The following is a 2,270-nucleotide window of genomic DNA, read 5'->3' on the forward strand; positions in this document are numbered from 1 at the left end:
ATAACACTTGACAAACAATACAAATGACAGCCTCTTGAAAACTACTGTTTGGTACTGTAATCAGAAAGTTATAAGGCAACGTTCTGAAAATAAAACTTTTGATAATTTTGTTTCATAATGTGTACTCTGGGGGCTTAGGTCAATATCAGTTCACATGAGAACTATTATTAACAAAGTTAATTATATGTTTGAGGGACCCTAACTGCAAATAAGAATCAGTGCTTTATTTTACAAAAAGTCTAATAAAATATACATAAATAAATATGTATTAAATCACGACTTTTCTTAGACTTTAAGGAGGCTCCATGACAATGACATATCATTCTTAACATAATCTGGTATTGAGAAATATTAACTAACCAACCTGGTCTAGGTTTATAACATATACGTCCATAACCCTCAAATACACCTCTTAGTTCAATCCGCCATGTTGCTAAAACCGGTTATTGTACCATCTGGTTGGAAGGTCTGGAAATTACAGGAAAAGAATTGAGAATCGTACTTCGCCATAGAGCTTGTATACAAAGAATGAATTAAGTATCTTGTGTTATATAGCACACAAGAAGCACAAGAACATATGTAAGCACAATTGGAGCACTGCTTAAATATATATTTACGTTGTCAGTTTATTTCATAGAGATTAAAATTACGCGAGGTCTTTGAAGCTGATGGTAGTGTAAAAACAGCAATTTTTTCAAAGCATGAAAATCAGTTCATGCTCCACGGTATATGTGCTACGAACCATTGGTTAAAGTTCATAGTCGGTATGTTTATTCTAGTGTGTTTAAGGTTACTGATTAGACTACTATTGAAATATTGAATATTGTTTATGTTATGAGTGTATTTACATCAATTAAGAAGTCTATGTGTGTTTTCAAAAACTGCAGATCGTCACTCCTGTTCAGAAGTCTTGTACACTCGAGGATCATGGTTAAGTTCCTGGGTCAAAATGAAGCGATCAACATTGATCAAGAGTTGTTCAACGAATATAAATTCAGCGTGGACCAGTTAATGGAACTTGCTGGTTTAAGCTGTGCTGTGGCGATCGCAAAGTGTTATCCAATATCTGACCTAAGAGACAGTAACATTCTTGTATTCTGTGGGCCCGGAAATAATGGGGGCGATGGACTTGTTTGTGCTAGGCATCTTAAGCTGTTTGGATATTGCCCCTCCGTATACTATCCGAAGCGTACGGAGAAACCTCTTTATCAAAATTTAACTACACAGTGCCAGGCAATGGCAGTACCATTCTTGGAAGACGCTCCAACTGCAGAAGCACTGAACAAAAATTATTCACTCCTAGTGGATGCTTTATTTGGGTTTAGTTTCAGGCCTCCTATGAGGGAAGAATTTGTGTCTGTTGTGGATGCAATAAAGAAGAGTGGAGTACCTCTTTGCAGTGTTGACATACCAAGTGGATGGGATGTAGAAGATGGCGCTCCTGAATCGGGAGGCCTAGAGCCAGATTTGCTTATCTCTCTTACAGCTCCCAAGAAATGTGCTGAAAAGTTTAGAGGAAGGTTTCATTATCTTGGGGGACGTTTTGTTCCCCCTGCTTTGGAAAAGAAATATGATCTTAAACTCCCGAAATATCCAGGCACAGAAGTATGTGTAAAACTCTAATGGATTATGTATGATACAGTGCATTAGGGTAAACCTATACAGAATAAATGCAGCAATACAGGGTAATGCTTGTAAAGAATGTAATGATTTATACTTAAAATAGGGTTGTATACTTAAATATTTCAGAATCATGGGGATATGTTGCATTATGAACTGAAAAATTTAAAGTTCTATAATCTGTAATGTGTTAGGAAGTTGTCATTGTACCAGGGCTTGAATGTTGCTTATAAAATAAAATATGTTAGTGGTGGTAGATGTTGAATTTTGATTGTGTTTTTACAAGATATGGTATGGTCCATGTAAATTAATTACAATCCCCAGCAAATCCTCAGGTGCACCACAACACTCACAAGATGTCCCACCCAGTCTGATATAATCATTACAGAGAACTAAATGCTGTTAACAGCTTAAAAGTTTAACTTCTTTACTCTGTAATTAAGCCCATAATTTAAAGACCAAGAATATGATAATGTGCTGCATGATCAGTTCCATTGCCCATCTTAGTGGTGAAGAGGCAGGGGGCCAGTGGCAGATGGGTATGGAGCAATGGTGGAATGATGATTAGCTTGGCCACACATAAATGGCATGCAGTGTTCATGTAATCTCTGAGTGCCAGTTTATGTTTGATCATCAAAGGTCATTTTACA

At 36.7% G+C, this 2,270-nt stretch overlaps 1 protein-coding gene across 2 annotated transcripts; it reads left to right on the plus strand.

Annotated features, from left to right (window-relative positions):
• Positions 1-490: 490 nt before the first annotated feature.
• LOC111871608 (NAD(P)H-hydrate epimerase) lies at positions 491-1,885 on the plus strand. Of its 2 annotated transcripts, none has more exons than XM_023864830.2 (2): positions 491-579; positions 888-1,885. In XM_023864830.2, exon 2 carries the CDS (start codon positions 928-930, stop codon positions 1,621-1,623), a length of 696 nt encoding a protein of 231 aa, XP_023720598.1. In that variant the 5' UTR covers positions 491-579; positions 888-927; the 3' UTR covers positions 1,624-1,885. The 2 variants fall into 2 exon arrangements, with proteins under 2 accessions (XP_023720598.1, XP_023720597.1); XM_023864829.2 differs by having other exon boundaries at positions 493-764.
• Positions 1,886-2,270: the final 385 nt, after the last annotated feature.

The sequence above is a fragment of the Cryptotermes secundus genome, unplaced genomic scaffold (genome assembly GCF_002891405.2).
Source record: "Cryptotermes secundus unplaced genomic scaffold, Csec_1.0 scaffold1876, whole genome shotgun sequence".
NCBI classification, from domain to species: Eukaryota; Metazoa; Arthropoda; class Insecta; order Blattodea; family Kalotermitidae; genus Cryptotermes; species Cryptotermes secundus.

Bases quoted from the DNA above. Each gene is read 5' to 3' on its own strand.
- LOC111871608 (XM_023864829.2), top strand. From the start codon at position 730: ATGTGCTACGAACCATTGGTTAAAGTTCATAGTCG. The intron at 765-887 runs GTATGTTTATTC...CAAAAACTGCAG, and splicing joins TTGGTTAAAGTTCATAGTCG to ATCGTCACTCCTGTTCAGAA.